Source organism: Malaclemys terrapin, chromosome 8 (genome assembly GCF_027887155.1).
Source record: "Malaclemys terrapin pileata isolate rMalTer1 chromosome 8, rMalTer1.hap1, whole genome shotgun sequence".
Classification (NCBI taxonomy): domain Eukaryota; kingdom Metazoa; phylum Chordata; order Testudines; family Emydidae; genus Malaclemys; species Malaclemys terrapin.
In genome coordinates, this window is record NC_071512.1 from 65,089,634 (window position 1) to 65,110,135 (window position 20,502).

Sequence of the window (20,502 nt, forward strand, 5' to 3'; positions counted from 1 at the left end):
TTTAGAATATTGCATTCAGTATCTCATACATAAAAGCTATGTTAAAAGAACATTATTAAATTTGAAAAGTTAACACACTCAAAAGATATAAAATGCTAGAAAACTATGGTTGCCTGTGCACTTTTTCAGCCACATTTTCTTGTAAGTATAAATTATCATACCATCTTCAATTAGATGATCACATACTCTTCGTAAAACAGGACCAATACTTTCTTCAGTGCATAGAATGGATCTGCTCTAGGGGTTGAATCAGGGATGGGATAGTAAAGGAGGCTGTTGTCTGCATTTCTGAATTTTAGAGCTATTTGATTTTGCAACCTTATTGCTCTTTTAATGTAGGGGGTGAATATATGTTTGATATATATAGTTTGAATGTACTTTTCTAAATTAAACCAGTACAAACCAAATATTACAATATTTAGGAGCTAGTGAATAGGGGACCACAAACAGGGGAGTTTGAGAAGGGGAGAAGGTGATCCCCCTGCTGATCGAACAAGGTGCGAGTCCTAACTTTGGGATGAGTGAGTTTGTTTGGCTGTTTTATGTGTTTCTTTCTCTTTCAGGTTATTTCAGTTATTTTCAGTTATTGCAGTTACTGGAGCAGTTGGGATTATGTGTCTGGGGACTGTTTGAGACTTTGTTCCCTGGATCATCCTTGATCATCTTTGATCAGCACCAATTAGCCTTGTGATCACCCTCCCACTGTGTGATTAATGAGGGGGTAGAGCTGAGCTAGGAGAGAAGGCCTTAAAAGCCAGAGGATAAGTGACCAAGAGGAGCTAGTGAACAGGGGAGTTTGAGAGGGAGTTTGTAGGAGGGAGTTGTAATATAATCGCTATGGTTAGGAAAGGCCACATCACCAGTGCCAATGCTGCTCCTGTCTCCTCCACCTGCGCCTGTATCCAGACAGACAGCCTAACCATGGATGTCTCTACCCAGATCCTGGGGTGGCTTTGCAGAGACAGTGGCCTGCATTTCCCATCCTCAGAAAGCCAGGCGGGTGGGACCATCCAGTGCGTAATGTGCCTGTTGGTGGAATCTCTCAGGAAGCAGGTGGGAGAGCTACAGGAGGAGGTGGCTAGGCTGAGGAGCATCAGTGCCCATGAAGAATTCCTAGAGAGTATTCACATGGAGATATCCGAGGCTGAGGAATCTATCCAGCTACAGAGGATTGCTGTGACACCACCGGGGGAGGAGGATATGGCTCTGTCACAGGGAGGACACTGGCAGCTGGTTACTTCTGGCAGCAGGCAGTGCTCCACCTCTACTCCCAATCCACTCACCACGGTGTTGGAAAACCGATATGCTGCCCTGGCAATGAGCAATGAGGAATCATCCCCAGAGGAGGAGGAGAAGACATGTACCTCCAGGGCTGGGAGGATCGTAACCACCACTCCCAGGAGGAAATGTAGGGCAGTGGTGGTTGGTGACTCTCTTCTGAGGGGGTCAGAGGCACCCATCTGTCACCCTGACATGGCATCCCGGGAGGTATGCTGCCTGCAGGGGCCAATATCCGAGATGTTAGGGGGGATTGTCGAGGATCATCTGGCTCTCTGACTACTACCCCATGCTACTCATCCATGTGGGCACTAATGATCCGGCGAGGTATGACCCTTAGCAGATCAGAAGTGACTACAGGGCTTTGGGAATAAGGGTGAAGGAGTTGGGAGGGCAGGTGGTGGTCTCTTCTATCCTTCCAGTCAAGAGTAGGGGCCTAGGCAAAGACAGATGCATCCTGCAGGTGAATGCCTGGCTGCGAAGATGGTGTTGCCAGAAGGGCTTTGGCTTCCTTGACCATGGGATACTGTTCCAGGAAGAAGGACTGCTAAGAAGAGATAGGGTCCACTTATCGAGGAAGGGGAAGAACATATTTGGATACAGACTGGCTAACCTAGTGAGGAGGACTTTAAACTAAGTTCGAAGGGGGCAGGTGACCAAAGCCCCTAGGTAAGTCAAGAACATGGAGACCTGGGAGAAGATTTGGAATTTGGGGGGAGCATGGGCTGTTATAGCAGGGATAAAGGAGAGACAAGACAGAACTGGGGGTGGGGGGATCAAATCAGTATCTTAAATGTCTGTATACTAATGCAAGAAGTATGGGGAATAAGCAGGAAGAACTCAACATGCTACTAAATAAACACTACTATGACACAGTTGGCATCACAGAGACCTGGTGGGATAATACATGACGGGAATATTGGTATAGAAGGGTACAGCTTGCTCAAGAAGGACCGGCAGGAAAAAAAGGGAGGAGGTGTTGCCTTATATATTAAAAACTTGGACTGAGACTGAGATTGAGATGGAAATAGGGGACAGACTTGTTGAAAGTCTCTGGGTAAGGATAAAAGGGGTAAAAAACAAGGGTGATGCCATGGTAGGGGTCTACTATAGACCTCTTAACCAGGAAGAAGAGGTGGATGAGGCTTTTTTTAAACAGCTAACAAAATCACCCTAAGCACAGGACTTGGTGGTGATGGGGGACTCCAACTACCCAGACATCTATTGGGAAAATAACACAGCAAGGCACAGATTATCCAATAAGTTCTTGGAATGTATTGGAGACAATTTTTTTATTTCAGAAGGTGGAGACAGCTTCCAGGTGAGAGGCTGTTCTAGATTTGATTTTGACAAGTAGAGAGGAACTGGTTGAGAATTTGGAAGCAGAAGGCAGCTTGGGTGAAATTGATCATGAAATGGTAGAGTTCATGATTCTAAGGAATGGTAGGAGGGAAAACAGCAAAATAAAGACAATGGATTTCAGGAAGATAGACTTTGTAGCAAACTCAGAGAGCTGGTAGGTAAGATCCCATGAGAAGCAAGTCTAAGGAAAAAAACAATAGACAATTGGCATTTTTTCAAAGAGTCATTATTAAGGGCACATGAGCAAACTGTCCCACTGCATAGGAAAGAATTGAAAACAGGGTCTTATGGTGGGAAGTATGGGCCAACCTTACCAGCCTCACCTATAATTATGGGCTTGCAATAGTGAGACTATAGTTCAGGTTGTCAAAACTTTCTGTTTTACAGGGTCTATACCTGAGTGTCTTACATTTACATCTTACTTTTTATTTAATAACCATGCCATGCAATTTAAACCAAATTTCAGATGCTCATTAACTTGTGTGTGGAACGGTCTCCAATATGGATTTTGTAGAGTTGGTATTTTTAGTAACTTTGGTCCAACTGGAACATTGGGAGGGATTGTTGTTATTTTGGGGGGAGCGGGTTGTGTCCTCCCCTGACAGTGCACATTTGCTGCCACCTGAGCAGTAACATTGTGACATCAGAGATAATCAACCACTCATCACTCGTTCCTGTTTATTCGCATTATTGTGTGGTGGTGGTGGTGGTGTGGGGGTGGGGGGAGGGTTCACTGTGGCTGCCTGTGATAACTGATTTCCCTCAGACCACCATGATGTCATTACAAAGAAGAGTGCAGCTCCTCCTGGGAATGAGAGCAGCCTGGGTTTGGATAAGCTCCTGCTTTGCTCTAGTGGGTTTCTACTGGGTAAATTACACAGTTTCTTTTTCAAAAAGGGTTACATGAAAAAAAGAACAAGGAGCTGTAATTTTGTCCTCCCTGTTGTTTATCTGCATCTTACAAATTGTGGGCTGTGGCTTTTGGAATATTTACCTTTCAAAAAAGGTAGGAAATTTATAGCTGAGTCCCAGCTCGGTTCTTTGTTACACAGTTAGAAAAATGTCATTTAGAAACTGTAGTAAAACTTGAATAGTTTAATTTCATTATGTTCAATGTATGGGTGAATATGGCACTAACAGTAGCAATAAGATACATATGTTTTCCTCAGTGTACAAGTGTTTTATTTATACAGCACATATATAATAATTTTCTTTCTATTAAAAAAAACCACTAAGGAAACTCACAGAGTACTTAATTTAACATTAGTTAACATTGCTCTCATCAGTAACATAAACCATAACATACAAAGTTAAAGATTAAAAGATTGCAAAGTAAAGCTTGCTCAAAGTGTGGAAATGCCAGAGTGAACATTGCCTGTGCAACCTTAAATCAATCCCCTTGTGCATAAGAACTACAATACAGTCTTTAATGTTCCCAATTTTTTATTTTCTTTTTTGTACACAGGAAGCTTACCTCATCCAGTGCACAAGACCAGTCTGTTATGGGGATGAATCAGTGTTGTGTAGTGAATGGGCCTGTTGTCTATAGGAACCCTTCCTCATTTTGTTGCAGAAGTTGTACGACTAGTAGAGCAAATGAGGCAGGGGATGCAGGAAGGGAAAGGAGAGTCTCATAGTTAAGTCACCTGAAAGTTGCCTTGGAGACTTGGCTTCTAATCCTGTACCTCCCAAAGAGTTCCTATGAGATGCTGGGTAATTCATTTATACCAATTTTTTCACAGGTAATCAATGCTACGTATAGTGAAAGGCTACATTTTGGTTGCATGATCAAAGTTCCTTCTGGCATTTCTTCAGTTAAGAGTGCTTGACTTTGCAACTTTTTAATCCTTTCTAATCCTTAACTTTGTATTTCCTATTTTTTATGCTTTAGTTTATTGATAAGAGCAACTTTTAATCTTAAATGAAGATTATTTTGTTTGTGAATAACAAATCTAATTCAAGTCTAATTTTATTACATTTAGGCCACATTCTCAGATAGCATAAATCAGCATATCTTCACTTACTCTATTTTGCTAAACCAATTAACACCAACTGGTCATCTGGTCCATAATTCTTTTTCCAAATGTTTCATTTAAAAAAAACAAGCACATGTTGACATATGGTGTTATCCTTAGTAAACAAGTTTCATGTGGTTTTATACTCAGGTGATAGTGGGCAAGTCATTTTGTTTAACTAAAACATTCTGCATGGCATGAAGAAAACCTTGTGGTTTTTTTTTAAGTTATAGATGGCACTGGCAATCTGTCTGGTTATGTATCTTTGCACAGCCACTTATTGTATCATTTTGTCTGTCTTTGTATAACTCAGAAATCAATATATAGGATTAAAATTATAAATAAATGTTATTGTGTATAATGTGAAAATTGAACACAGAATACCATGATGTTTCAAACTGTGCTTTCATTTTATTCTTGTCATAGGGTGACACAATGAGCATTGTGAATTTGAGCTAGTAATTTATATACTTAATTATTCAAAAAATTGTCACAGTATTATAGAATATGAAATATGTACAAGGCTTACAGTTATAGCTGCTATTACAGGATAGCCTGTCTCTTGAAGACACTGTTTTATTTATTTATTTTACATGAGATTTAGTTCTTGTTTTCTGTGGAATTAATGTGACCAAATGTGATATGAAAAAAGGTAAGATCTTGTACATTTTCCTTTCATTTTCTTCCTTTTGTTTTAATTGCCACAGCACTCTCTTTTTCTGTCCTTCGAAAATACTGGGGAACTGACATCTAGGTAAATGCATACACTTAAAAGTCGGGCTATGAATAATTAGAGGTTAAACAGATTGCCATATTTGGGGTTGGGAAGAAATTTACCCCCAGGTCAGATTAGCAGGGGACCCGAAGGTGATTTTGCCTTCTATAGCATGGAGAGTGGCTCTCCTGCTAGGATCATGTGGTCATATCTCATATAATCAGTTACAGCCATTGCAAGGGCCTTGGGCATTAGTGGCATCTCAGCCTCTCCTGTTCTCTGTCTAGGGCACACAACAGTCTAGTCTCCTGAGGACTGAAATGCTTTAGTCTCACCCAAGTTTCTGGGTGCAATATAGAGATAACGGAGTGAGGTCAGATTATATGATCTAATGATCCTTTCTGGCTTTAAACTCTGAACTCTATGAAGAGCCAAATTAGCCAAACCCGGCTGGCAGCACAGGTACCAGGAGACTAGGAAATTGGAACTGGAGATTCAGGGGAAAAGTTTAAAAATAAAAAATAATCAGACCCATCAGGTGAAGAGGACTAGCTGGGAAAGCTGTGGTTTATAGCTGGCTAGTGAGCTTTTTGTTGCGGGTTAGTGCTCTCATGTTATGTTGTAATTTATAGTAAACTTTGGCTAGGTTTGATTTTTATATTTTTTTAATCCCTTTCTCCATCTGAAGGAGAATGATAAACTGAACTTTTACCCTATTTAGACTGGCGCATTTTTTTTTTTTTTTTTTTGTTACAAAGTCAACCCACCTACTTGGTTTCTATAGCAGCTGCATGTCAAAAAGACAACTCATAATGCAAATACTTCTTGGGATGCCATCTCTAAATTCATACTATGGTTAGACCCAAGTCAAGAAGGTTGTGGTAACATGTGAACCAGGATTAGATTTAGGGTAGAATTCAAGGTTAAGGTCTAGTTGGGCCTTGGTATTTTGATTCAGCGGTTCTAAACATCATGGATTCAGAACTAAAATATCAGGAGTTCCATTAAAACAAGCTCAGTGTTGTCCAATCAGCTTACTAGCATGGTGAAAGCACTATGAAATCAGCAGTTTCTACTAGAACTTGGACACGTTTGAATAAGAACGAGAAAGTAAGATCTCATTTTCAAACAGATCCAAAGTCCATTCATTGGAAAGACTCCCATTGACTTCAGTGGGCTTTGGATCAATTAGTAACATTTAACTTTTCTTGTCCTTTATATTTTAAAAAAGCAATTTGCAAAATTTCACAGAACTAATAGCATGTCAAAGCGCTCGTGTGAAATGTTTCAATGGAACAGTTTTGTCAAAATTGAAATGTTCCTCGGGAATGTGTCTATTTTGATGAATTTGTTTGATGGAAAAGAGTGATGTGAATTGTTTTGACTTTCTCATTTCAATAAGGTAAAAACATTTCATTTTGACTTTTTATCTTTCTCATGAGTTTCTGTATGTTTTCTATATTGAGGATGCAAAATATAACTAGCAATTACTAATGTGAGTAGAAGTGTCCTTCTTCCCAGTAATCAGCACTCGCAATTTTCAAAGTGAAGAACCAGACCATAAATTAGTTATTTTAACATCCCTCCTTACAACAGTTAATTCAGGGAGCTAGCCAAAAATAGTAGGAATTCTCACATTCTGTCATATTAACTTTATATCATGGTATAGAAGAAAAATCAATGTAGAAAACATTACTTTGTATAAATGGAGAACCTGACTGAGTTGGAAATGTAATGCCAAAGGCCCTGAAGTGCCAGAGAGGGGGGGGGGGGGGGGAATCTTTCATGTGTTAATTAGCTGGTGAAGAACCTTCTGTGCCATCTGTTAAAAATGCTGCTACTACTTCATGTACATATGACATGGAAATGTTTTGGTTTCTTTAAGCCTCTGAATTCTGTGTACACAAGCAACAAAAGTTAGGCTAATGAAGGAAATATATTATTCATGGTTCTTGGGAGGCATGCAAACTATTTCATTGTGTTCTTATTAGCAGATTCTAGCACCATAGACTCAACTAAAATCTTTACACTTGCTGTTCTCAGAAGTTAAAGTTCTTGCAGTAAATGTGGTATTCTGCATCCTAAGTACAGGGGAATACTCCAGATGCCTTGCTAAAGGTTAAATGCCACTGCATGGTAAATGTCAAGATTTTAGGGGTGCCCATGATAGCTTCATGAAATATATGTTTATAGTAAAATCCTAAATTTCCTGGTAATACAAGCATTCAGCTGTGTACTAGGATTTACTCTCTAACTTGCCTCTCTGCTGGTACTGTTCTCACAAGAATGCCTTAGTATTTTAAAAAATAACTATGAAAAGAAATCACACTGGGTGTTATGTTCTTACTGGGATATGCAAATCGGCTGGCATTTTCAAGGAGCCCAAAGGAGATTGTGCTGACTCTTACTGGGAACTCAGTGTCCCCATCTTTTCAGATCTTCTGAAAATTAATGGGCACTACCGCCATTTAAACAGTTAGGGGCAGATCCTCAGCTGGTTTAAACGGAGGTAGCTCTGTTGAAGTCAATAAAACTAAAATGATTATACCAGCTGATGCACTAGCCCTTAGTGCTAGATAGTGTGAAAACATAATGGGTATTTCTCACTTGGACCTCCGCATTCGGACTGAGCGCAATGGAAGTCCTTGGACTTGGTATTCAGAGACTGCACAGATCCAGTACCAGAACTGGCTCTCACCTGTGCAAAGTGGAAATAGTAGTGCTATGACCCCGTTCCTTGCAGTAGCCAGCAAGGAGGCAGAAGGGAACAGATGCTGTCCAGGAGGGCACAATTTTCCTCATTCTCTAGAATTTTGAGAGGCATTTTGCTGGCTTGAGTCACTGGTTGTAATTTTCAAAAGTAGCCATTGATTTTGGATGCCTTCATTTATTGGGCCCACTTTTTAGAACAGATTTGATCTGATTTTTTTAGAAGGGCCCCACATGTCACATTGACAACAGTTGTAGTCATGGGTGTCTTTCACTTCTGAAAATCAGATGAACTGGTGAATAAAGTTGAGCTCACAAAAATAAAGGCCACTTTGGAAAAATCTAGGCCACAAACCCTCCCTCTGACTGGGCTTCTGTGATTCACTGATGCAGTGTAATCCTGCACTGTTTCTAATAGGGGGTTGTGGCTATGTTCCACCAGCCACCCCTTAATTTATAACTCTGTTTCCTTCTTAAATATAAGCACTGGGGACTAAATCCTGCAGGACTTATTGTCAGGAAGAGTACAGTAAGCAGGATTTCAATGTATGAGTACCAAAACTATACTGTGGGGGAAATGTTCACTATTTCCCCACATCTGTAATGTAATAAATAGAGCCATTGAATTCAGTGAGGTTGAACAGTGCTGTCTTGGGATAGACTCTTCCCTTGTGTTACAAAGTAGATCTGATGTCAGTCTCGGTTTTTTTAAAGGATGGTTTACTTACTGTCCTCTAGAGGTATGAACCAGCAGGGTGATTAGCGTAGAAGTAGCTGGGCAGATACAGTTTAAAGCTAGCATAGCATATTTGAACTCCTCTTCACATACAACGTGATCTGTATAAAAGAAGACATAACATAGGATCAGTGCTTTATAAATAGAAAGACTTTATTTTGGGCTGGACTGTCATTTTACAATATGCCCCAAACAAGGAGCAGAATTGAGTTGCTGTGCTCCAGGAATATCCTGAAAGCAAAGTAAACTGTCAGGCATATCCCTTGTGCAGCACATGTCATGTACTTGGGGGCAGCTAGCCTGTCCTGCCACTTGTCTTGCTGAGGCTAAACTTTATTTTTAGTGTACTAGATCAAATAGAGCAAGTGGAAGTATGTCTCCTTGAACTGGAAATTACATCCCGAGCTTGAAGTGTAGATATGCCATAGTGGGATGCTGCAGTTAAACTGCCTGGCAACATGTGTGAAATATCACCCCAAAACTGGTAGATGAGATCTGGGGTAGAGGTAGATATTTTCTACCAAACTTGTAGTGAATTGGACAAGGGTTTCTCAAGTTACAACAAACTAAAACCAGAGCTCAAAAAGTCATACTGTGTTTGACACTCTGGAGTGAAGAAAGAAAAGAAGTGAGGAGGAGATTACAAGTAATTTACTGGATTGACCTATACTCCAAGACTGCAAACGCATGTGCACGTATTTAATGTTAAATATATGAGTTTTCCCATTTACTTTAGATTAGATGACAGGTGCTTAAAGTTAAGATCGTGGTTGAGTGCTTTCCAGAACTGGAGTTGCTGTGAAGAGAAAAGAATAAGGAGCACTCTGAGATGTCACTTTAACATTTCTACTTTAATAATGAGGGTCTAAGAAAGAATAAGTACTGAAGGCTATTGTGACTTAATTAAGCACTTTGTAGACTTAGAAGTTTGAAGAGGTTTTGAAAGATAAATACACAAGTAGGTTTTCAAAGCTCTCTCGAATATAGCACACTGTGGTAAAAGGAAAAAAATCTAAATTATTGCCCTTCTTCTTGCTCAGCAGCCATTAAAGTGCTTATCTCAAAACCTTGAAAGTGAAGAAAGCGAAGAGTATGTCTTTATACATGAACTGCACTCTAGTTGTGGAACAGTTCTGTTTTCCTTGTGGTGTGTCTCATTAGACACAGCATCATAAATTACAAAATTATTTCCTGATAGAAAGCAGAAACCAAAATATCTCTATTACTTATAAGATACTGTAAAAGGGTGAAAACTCTCAACTCAGTTACTTAGACACTGTCAATTTGACTCTTCTGAAACTGATAAATTTAAAATTATTACTGTTTCTGATAGCATAGCTTTTAAATAATGTGTCCTGATTTTAAAAACTTTAAAAATAAATAATATTCTATTCCCCTTTTGATATATATATATGCAAAGGAGACACTGACTAACAAAGGCCAGATTCTGCAGACATTTGGGCACACGGTTGACTTTATGCATGTGAATAATCCATTGAACTCAATGAGAGGACTCATATGTGGAAAGGTAAGCACATGCCTATGTTTTTGCAGAAATCAGAGCATGGCTGACTATGCAAGGAAAGAGTGAAACTGACAATACACTAAGTTCTGTCAAATGTAGAAAGAAACTGAAAAAAATTAAAATATTTTCTCAATAACTTCTTCCAGTCATAGAAATCTTGTGTGCTACTTGTAAGTATAGTAGATATAAAGCTTTCAGAAAGAAATGAGATTTTGTTTTTTCAAGTTGATCATGTGCTTTTAATGAACCTGAAAAAAACCTACCATTTGGATTCAAAACTAAAGATTTTGCTAAGAGCGTGCAGGGCGAGACCTGGTCTACAGTTCAGATAGGATATATTGAAGTTCATGAAAATGATTCAGTAACATAACAGAGGATTATGGAAAGGAATATTGACTTCCTGACACTGAGCACGTGAATACTAGCTCCTACATTTTCAGACTTGAATAGAACTTTGCTACACAACTTCTACTGACCTAAATGCTTTGTCAAGCTTCCTATTTATGAAGATGCTGTTGCACAGCATCAAACATTTTTTAAAATAAAAAAACAAGAAAAAAAAACTATAGAATGTCCAATAATTTCATACTCTGTGCTTTGAAGCATGCATGGGGGCAAATGAGCATTGTGACCTGAAAATGAATAAAAGGAAATGACGATTAGTGGAATACAAATATAAAGTAAATAATATTCAATCTCAAAGTAGTGCTATATTCTTTAGCATATGTTTTTTATGGGGTGGATAAAAAGAGAGAGCTGGCAGTTTTTTGATAATGTTGCTTGTTCTAAAGTTTTTTGTAGGGAATATTCTCCTGTGGTTAAAGCAGGGGACGGGGAGTCATGACTCTCTAGACCATTCACAGCTCTGACACTGACTAACAGTGATCTTGGATAATCCAGTTAAGTTTTCTGTGCCTCTATGCATTAGTAAAATAGGGATGATAACCACCTACCTACATCATAAGAGTGTTTTTGAAGTCTCACAAATTCTTATTTATAAAGTAATTTGAGAACATCAAATGAAAGATTATACATAAGCATAATTACTATCATTAGCACCATTGTTCTCATTTATTGTTCATAATTTCTCATTTCCAAACTACATAATAAAACATCACTACTCCACTCCTCATCAATTCGATAAAATAAACTAAAATGTTCAGTAAAAACATGCACTTGCACAGAGCAACACTAAACTTTGGACTCCTGAATCTAGGGTCTGAATCTAATATATTCTGACGTAAAGCAGAGCCTGAGTCTAAAACAATTCCACATGTAGTTAAGTGGAAATATTCAGGATTTATACCAGTAGTATTTGTTTTAAAGAGTCTAATGTGGACCCTTTTTGCCATTTGCAGTTCATTTATGGAAATGATGCATAGCATGGTGGGTCAGAGTGGACTAGGTCTGGAGGCCTCACCGCCCTGCCTCACCCTGTCCCAGAATAGAGCAGGGAGAAGTCCTCCAGGCAGCCTAGAGTGGCTACAGAGGAGCAGCCAATCAGAGGGGCTGCTGGAGTAACCACTAAGGGGCCAGAAGGGCCAGATAGAATCATAGAATATCAGGGTTGGAAGAGACCTTAGGAGGTCATCTAGTCCAACCCCCTGCTCAAAGCAGGACCAACACCAACTGAATCCCCAAATGGTCCCTTCAAGGATTGAACCTACAACCCTGGGTTTAGCAGGCTAATGCTCAAACCACTGAGCTATCCCTCCCCCCAAAGCAGATTTTTGCCCCAGCTCCCTCAATGACCCCCTCAAGAATTGAACTCATAACCTTGGGGTTAGCAGGCTAATGCTTAAACCACTGAGCTATTAAAGCAAGGAGCAGAGCCTTCAGTTCCTGTGTGGAGCTCGATGAGGGGGCACTGGGTGCCTGGCTGGCTAGATAAGCAGCAAGACCATTGAAAGATCAGTGCAGGCAGGCAGAGCATGGGGGACTGACCACAGAACATGACCAGACCAGATGAGGGTACTGAGATGGGCCGTGCTGGTCTGGTTGCAGACTGAGCCCTGGGAGGGCTGCTGAAGAGGATGCCAGCTGACGGTACTATGATTGGCCCCAGACGGGTGGTTGAAAAAGGCAGTGCCTCTGGGAACAAACCTAAGAACTATGGCCCCATACCAGAGCTGTGATAAGAACCCAAAAAGGAGCGACAGTGTTTGCAGCTCTGCCAGAAGGCTGAGTTGCTGAAGACCCACCGAGAGAACCGTCGGCTGGGGGGTGCTTGAAAGAGATGGGTGGCACCCTGATGTAAGACCAAAACAACAAAAGCAGGCTCACAACCAACAGAAGGGGGCTGCCCGCAAGAGGTAGGGGCTGCCCCTGGAAAAGAACTGTTTGCAGGCGTATCCGCCAGAGAAAGGGGGAACTAGTGAGAGGAGGGTACCAATCCTGTTACATATGGTGTAAAGATGGTTACACTAAAATACTTTCACCTGTTGTGGAGAAACATGGGAGCTGTTGTGGGAAGATTTAAAGTTTGTTTGAAAAATCTGCTGTCTTTAGTAGGAACGGCAGCATTATTTAGACTAACTTCCTTGTGCTCCTCCCTGTCCTCTTTCAGTTGAATCGGTGCTTCTTGCATTCCTCTCTTCAGATCCCCCTTTTCTGTACTAAACAATCTATGTTTTATTTATTATCAAAATAACTCTGTTGAATTATGCAAATGCTCTTTTCCCTGTAGCTGTTTGGAACATGAGTATATGGACTGTAATTTCAAGCTTGTCTTGGTATTGCACATGGATAGGGAAAAACTGGGTCTAATAATACATTCACCTTATTAGAGGGACAAACTATTTTTCTCTTTGCTTCTGGGCTAGATTGTGCCTGGCCCATGATGTGCCTGTGCTGTGGGGGGAAGGAGAAGGACTCTCCTCCCTTGTGAGGCCTGTGCCAAGGGTTAGGCAGAATTGCAGGCTCTGTACTCTGGGAAGCACAGCACAGATACTGCAGCCTCCCAGAGTGGGCAGGGAGGAGGCCAGGCCCTTTCTCTCCTCATCCTCACGCAGTGGAGCTGCCTGGCCATGTGAGTTAGGGAGGAATAGCCTGGATGAGGAGCTGAGTCCAAATCTGAACTTCCATCCTGCAGGAAATCCTGATAGTTCAACTATTGTTTTCATCCTTAATTGGGATGGCAAATAGACATATAAGAAGAATTCATTGAATGAAACATTCAAAAAGGTTTTAAAAATTGAAACCTTTCATTTTGAGCCATTTCAACATAAAACTACAGTTCCCTATGGCGACACTTGGCTTCCTGGAAGTTGTAGTTCACATTCCTGATGCCTCCATTCTCCTCTATGGGCCAGGATCCCTAGCTGGACTACTACTGCCATGATGCACCTCCAGGTATGCCCCTGACACTCAGTCGGAGTGGAGACTGCATTGTTACAGGAGATGTAGTCCAGCCAAGCAGCCTGGCCCATAGGGAATGGGCATCAAGCATCCAGACTGTAATACCCATGAGGCAATGTATCACCATAGAAAAATACAGTTTAATGTTTAATTCACTCAAAACAAAACATTTTATGTTGGTCCAATAAACCAACATATTTCCATTCAGTCAAACCAACCTGAAATGAAATCTCCTCTTTTGGCTTTTCTGGCAGAAAATGTAAACATTTTGGCAAAAAAAGAATTTTCCATTTTGCAAAATAATTTGATGTTTCAGAATTTTTCATTCCACATCAGACCAAAAATGAGACCATCTGAATCTTTTTTGAGAGAGAGACCCACTCCAGTGGTTAGGGCACTCACTTGCAAAGTGGGAGACCCAGCTTTGTTTTGCCTGATTCTGAGCAGGGACTTGACCCTGGGTCCCCAACATCCCAGGGTGAGTGCCAGGCTATGCAGTCTGTAGTCAGAATTATTTATACAAGCCAGAAGAGGTCCAAAAGGTGAGATTGATAAAGGGTTCCCACATCCCAGGTACGTTCCCCAACCACTAGCTTATTGGCTATTTTGGGCTCTCGCTCTGGCTTTGATCATAAATTCTATCCTGGACTAGATAAAACTTTTTGACAAATGATCATTTCCCAAATTGGACAAAAATGTCCCGACAAACTCTAGTGACAATCCATTGCTATGAGTTATACCAGCTCTAATGTTCTTAAAAGACAATAAGCACTAAGTATAGAGAATGATAATAAGCAATAAGTATAGAGAATGATAAAATGCTTCGTTAGGCTGTATCTCCGGTAACTGGAATGGTGATTACACATTTCTGAATAGGTAAGGAGATTCATGTACTACTAAAAAAGTGGAAGCAAGTTAAACACAAAAGCAGAAATGTTCAATTTACTGCACCCCTGAGCCACAGGTATTAATGCTTTTCTGTCATGGATACATCTCACTTTCTTTTCAGATTTGAACTTAAATGCAGGATCAATTCGGTGCATTAAAGGTAGTGGCCTCATATAGCACAGTCTATGTCTGAGGGAGAAAGAAAAATGGATCTTCTAGTTTATTATTACTGTAGGAAGGGCAGGGATTCACTTGGGAAATTAACAAACAGTATTTCAGGAGGGGATACATAAAGGGTCAAGAACAATGAAATAGAAAACCTTTCAATTACTACATCTACATATTTTGTCCGGCCCATGGATGTTAAAAACTCTGTTACATATGCAGCTGTTAGATTCATTATAAGTATAGGGCCCTACAAATCCATATGCGTGGACAGCCCCTTATACTGGGCAGGTCTCCTTTGACGTGTCACAGCCAAAATATGGAGAAGTATTCTACTTCTTTTGCCATCAATAATTAATAATCTAAGCAATAATGGAGAGTGATTTTTCAGTATTTTTTTCGAGTTTGCAAAGCAATTGAAGCAATAACTAATCCTCGGTTTGAAGTATTTTATATAGTACTTTGTTTTCTTTCCTAAAGGTCAGAAACTGATTTATGTAAGTTATGTATTCTATGCTCATATGTAAAATTGTTACTGAAGATTTCAGGCAGAGCAAAAATGCATAATATTGGTTCAGTAAACTTCCAAAAGAAAGGAGTCATCATTTAAAGGAAGAAATATGGTACAATATCAGGCCAGATCAAATTTGAAAGAAGGTTTTTGCAATGAGGTAATATTGGAACTGTCCTGTATCAAGGTTAGAAAAGTGTGTAGGGAAAAAAGTTGAGTATATTCAGAAGGATAGTTTTTTTCTAGAGAAGTTCTCTAGAACTGCCTGTGGCCCTATAGCCATACCCCCTCCTACTCATCTCTCAGAGCTAAGTAGGGTTGGTCTGGATTAGAGAGTAGAGGCCACTAAGGTATATGTAGGTGCCACAGGCAGTGTTTCTGCTGATTCCATAGCTGCCTCACTTTTTTTAATCACGCTGACCCAGGAGGGTGTTCCAGTGCGCTGCATTGCTGAAGTAGTTGTCCACTGGAATGAGACATAAAGCCAAGGGTCTGACCATTTGTTGTAAATAATGATCCCATGGTTGTGAGTGGTGATGTCAGGTTGGTGACCTGTACATTCAAAGTAATCTAATAATTATGTTGTGATTACACTACTGAGCTTAAATTCTCCTTGTAGAATGACACTGTATTCTGTATTTCTAAACTGTCGTGCAATGTGGCCATGTAGAATTAGAGTTGCTGTGTTTCACACAAGAGATATTTTATTAAATATTTATGAATGGAGCCTTAATATAAAGTGTAACCAATATTATTCTGTTATGTTTCTGAGCCTGAGGCTTTGTATGTACGTTTTTCTTTACACATGGAGAGGGTACAAACCAACCCTTCTAACAGCTTTGGTGTTACCAGTAGAGTATGTTGACATTGAGCCAAGGGCTACATCTCCATACATGGCAGCAAGGGGGAAGTAGATTTCTGTTTGGGATGACTTTGTGTAGGAGCAAGTTATACAATGTTGTACAATGTTTACAGACAAAATAAGCTTCCAGAGAATACAGACAAACTTTTTAAGTCACTGAAATCTGAAACTTACCTGCAAACTTGATGTGGAATTTATTTTCGGGTTTTAATATTTGGACATATAAAGGACATTTTGGAGCAAAGTCTTTAACTGCCCAGGCTCTTAAAATGGTTTGATGATCCTAGAATAAAATAGGAAATACAATGTGATGACAATGGAATTCAAGTAATCCTTTTGTTAAATCAAACGTAAAAAAGTCCTACTAGCTGCTGAGCAATCTGATGACTCCATTTCAGATAGGTCACTTTCAAATAATATAGCACTAGCTGATTGTATACATTTATGTATTTTATAGTGCTATACTGTATGGTGGGGTCATGTACGCTGCCAGGTTGCCATTTAGATTTGTACAGAAATCTAATCTATGTAATCATTTATATGGCCCCATCATTGTAGCATCTGGACTAAAAAGCCATTAATGAAGATGACAGCACAGGAAAAATAAACAGATCACTTATAAACATGGAATTTTTTTTAAAAAGTCCACATTTATGCTAAATGTTAATGGTCCTTTATAATATAAGTAAAAGTCCATGCTCCTCTGTTTCCTTATACAGAGGTGAGTCTCTGCCTGTGGACTGGAGTTTTGAAGGCCATGAAAGAGGGCATGCTGTCTCCATGCCAAGTTTTCCTCCCTTAACTAAGCCCTATGGAGGCTATTCTATGTTGCTTGTGCAGAGTGGGAAGGGAAGCAGGAAGCAGCCTTACTCCCCCATGTTCTCCTTCCTCTTGCACCTGCAAAGCAAGACAGTCTGCAGTCACTTACACAATTTCTCCCTTGCAACCACAAGTTGTTGACTGGCTACTTTTACTTGATGAATACAGGTATTGTTCTTTGTTGTTTTATATTTGTGTCCTTCAATTATACTTACTGCATCATACTTAGCTCAAAGGAGAAGTGTATACAAATAAAATGTCCTTAAGTGCCATTGTAAGGAATATGATGATACTAATTGATTTTAAAAAGTTATTTAATATGCGACCCTAGATTTTAAATACATCCGGAGATCCAAGTAGCACTTGACGGTAATTTTGCATTTTTGATTTAACCTGGAAATAGGTAGATTATTCTTTCCACAGCACACCCAAGCTTAATGTTGCTTTTACAATTTTGGAAAATATACCCAAAGGTAAAAATCCCCCATTACCCAGGAAATAATGAAATCTTATTTCTTATTGGGGGTCTGTTTCCAGTAATCTCTGAAAAAAATTCAAATTTAACTCATTTTTATCAAAGATGTATGTATTGAAACACAGTTTCCTGTCAGTTCCACATCATAGAAAACTAAGAAACGTGGTGGGGTTGGGTTTTTGGTTTGGTTTGTGTGAAACAACTCTGTTTTAGCAAGATAGTTAAGTTAAATGACTTTCACACACTAACTGAATGATCAAGCACATCATAATAATCCTGTTTCTGAAACCATACCATTTTATTGAGTCCCAGCATTTGAATGAGATAAAAAGGTATGGAGTTAACCATGTTAAATCCCAAGGTTTATGAGCCATAACAGACCTAATTTGTCACTTTTTTGAGAAACTATAAAAATGTGTAGATATAATGGTAGAGTTTAATTATAGACCAAGAATGCCAGTAAATTTCTAAGACATCTATTATATTTTCCATACTTTAAGAATGAATTGCTCTCAGCAAGAATTCTTTCATTATTGCACATCATGAAATAAGTATTAATATAGAGTCATATATTCAATTTCATGAAATATTGTTAAATTCAACACATTTAGCCTTAGAGGAACATATCAATTTTCATTTATTTCCGAACAAAAAATAACTGAGAGCAGAGCACAGGAACCAATTCTGTGGCCATGCCTAGTCACGAAATTGGTGCTATTAGAAAAGAGAATGAAAAGAATGATTCATTACATTTGCAATGTCATCAGCAAGAAAAGCTTTCAGACTGGATCACAAGGGAAAATCTCTGCCTGAAATAGTGTGTAATTGATATCTTCAGACCACTCCACTGTAATGTCAATTGAGGCAGTACCACATATTCTTTCTGTGAAGTACTAGAATAACATGACAGATATTTTCAGGGAGGTAAGGTGGATTTGTTCATAAATTGTGTTTGTGTTGCGTTAACTCTCAGTAAGATGTAAAGAAGACTGAGCTTCAAGAAACTGCATGTGGAGCTCCCTTTAAATGTCTAGCTTTAATGTGGTCACAGAAGTTCCACCTCAGCACTATGCACTAAGCACTATGCTGTAGGCATTCCTTTTAGTTTGCAAAGACATCTAGCAGGCTCAATTAATTCCTTTTCCTATAGAAGGTGACTTTCCATGCCATGCATGATCCGCGTTCTTACTGTTTTGTCTCATTAATGAAATGATGCTCTAATCCACTGCAATGGTCACAGAAGGCCCTGAAACCAGCAAAACAGATGCTTGGACACAAAGAGATTATTTCACACCCCAGCATGTGTGAAAGGTTTGGAGGTAGAGCTGGGCCAGGGCTGGAAAATCTACATAGCTGTAGATCCCCTAGCTAATCTTTTGTGGAGGGATAGAACAACAGTTGTAAGGGATAATGCAGCCTTCAGTCATTGCCCCTTTGATAGGAGGATTCCTTTTCCCCCCCACCTCTTGCATAGCAATATACACACAGCTTATTTACTTAGGTTGTGTGTAGGGACGAGGATTTGCCTAAATGAATTTTAAACTGCTACTGATACATTAGACGCAAATTATTTTCCTTGCCCATGTTTAATATAATTAAATAAATGATGTAGATTAGATTTACTACAAAAAGTTCTAATTGCATCAGTGCTAAATGCATTCCAGTTCTAATGCATCAGTGTTATTCTCAAGAGTTAGATAAAATTTCCCATGATAGATGGAAAGCATACCAGCTAATGTTAACTTTTGTTATACACAGCAATCATATATATATATATTTTTTCTTCCAAAGACTATTCCAAATATTTTCTTTGCAGTTTTTATTTCCTTTGTTTTAATATTATTTCTTCCCAGTAGCTTAAAGCTGTCAGGAGCTATAGTGAGCAGTTTTTTTTTTGTTTGTTTTTTTGTAGAAAACAAGAAATTTGTATTAAAGACAGACATTTTTAATAAAAAACACATTGTCCTAAATGTAAAACACCAATAGATTATTCATATAAAGAAAAGAGGCAAACCTTTAAAAGTTAAAATCCATTTCAATTTTAACATTTGCAGAACATGTATTGCCACACTTGTTATACCACTACATGCTGTAGCTCCTTTTTTAATATTCTCTTTGTGATCCTGACAGTACAGAGGTTCACCTTGAAAAATATTTATAAACTTACTTGTGCAATGCATTCAAGTATTCATTACAAGATCATCTCTATGCAAATGCATTAACTCAACCTGCCCTCATGGCACTCACTATCACATTGCTCTTGTTCTTGTTACACACATATGATTTGTGTCATTCAATTTGTTACTAGCGTGGGGAAACTTCCAAATGCAACTTGGACAGAGTCTAAAGGGAGCTAAGCTGGGATAACATATGCCCCCAAGAAGCCTGCTTTAACTAACACATTTTTAAGCTCTTTTGTTAGTGCCTTTTAAACCCTTCCTGTTACTGTATTTGCTGCACATCTATTCTTTAATAAATGAGTAACACCTACTAATACACAGTATATCAAAGTCAGAAGTGTTGTGTAAGGAGATATTGTCTGGTTAGTTGGTGTAAATCTAAGGTGGTTTTATAGACCTGCTGAGGGAGTTAAAAGAAGGTGTAAATTACACCAGCCTGGACTCCTGCAATCTCATTTGTGAACTTCTAAATGCTTTGTATAGCCACATATTTTTGTACTAATACTTGACTGGTGAAGAGATTTGTACAATTTAATAAATAAATAAATATCTCAATTTTTACAGTTGTTCAGAACAAAATTGTTTAGAATAAAGTTTGTTTTTATATGGCATTTTTTATAGTCATGGTAACTAATATAATGAGTTAAGAGCTCATATACTAATTCAGTGACTGTAGGAAACCTGAAGAGTCCATTCAGTGATTACCACAGAGGGTAATCTGCTGCCACAGGGGAAAGAGTTAGACTCCAAAAGATGCTCTTCTCCATGTCACTTCTTGGCCTGAACAAATAGCATTCCTTACCAGAGAAGAGATAAGATAACTAATAGGGCGTTTGGAAAGTTGACAAATGACTGCCCACACTACAGGAAGCTCCTACTTCTGCTAGGGAGTAAGAAAAGTGGCT

The 20,502-nt window shown here is 39.1% G+C and overlaps 1 protein-coding gene across 1 annotated transcript in view; it reads right to left on the reverse strand.

The window, feature by feature from the left end:
• Positions 1 to 20,502, reverse strand: part of KCNT2 (potassium sodium-activated channel subfamily T member 2) — a 296,278-nt gene that overhangs the window by 110,244 nt on the left and 165,532 nt on the right. Inside the window, exons 14-15 of the mRNA XM_054037517.1 lie at positions 16,298 to 16,406; positions 8,808 to 8,916 (exon numbers count right to left, since the gene is read on the reverse strand). Coding sequence (XP_053893492.1) covers positions 8,808 to 8,916; positions 16,298 to 16,406 — 218 coding nt within the window. The remainder of the gene's footprint in view (positions 1 to 8,807; positions 8,917 to 16,297; positions 16,407 to 20,502) is intronic.